At 36.8% G+C, this 231-nt stretch overlaps 1 protein-coding gene across 1 annotated transcript in view; it reads right to left on the minus strand.

Annotated features, from left to right (window-relative positions):
• LOC111612452 (coiled-coil domain-containing protein 91-like) overlaps positions 1-231 on the minus strand; it is an 8,867-nt gene extending 8,636 nt beyond the window's left edge. Inside the window, exon 1 of the mRNA XM_023353665.1 lies at positions 28-231. Coding sequence (XP_023209433.1) covers positions 28-231 — 204 coding nt within the window. The remainder of the gene's footprint in view (positions 1-27) is intronic.

The raw sequence follows: 231 nt of genomic DNA on the forward strand, positions 1-231 counted from the left end.
CTCAATCTCTGTCGCTTCGTTTCTTACTGGAAGTTCACGTCCGGGAGTGCGTTTTTTGTTAGCCACAGAACCCGTTAACTTAAACTTTTGAACCAACTCTAGAATGTATTTTGCATTACAATGTTTGTTTGGATAACGTTGATTAAATAAATTTGCAGTAAGATGAGCATTCTCGCCATTTCTGAAATGAAGAGTTACTATTTCTACCCTTTCAGCAATTGTGTAAACCAT

This window comes from Centruroides sculpturatus, unplaced genomic scaffold (assembly GCF_000671375.1).
Source record: "Centruroides sculpturatus isolate CEXI.00-Female unplaced genomic scaffold, Cexi_2.0 scaffold1789, whole genome shotgun sequence".
NCBI classification, from domain to species: Eukaryota; Metazoa; Arthropoda; class Arachnida; order Scorpiones; family Buthidae; genus Centruroides; species Centruroides sculpturatus.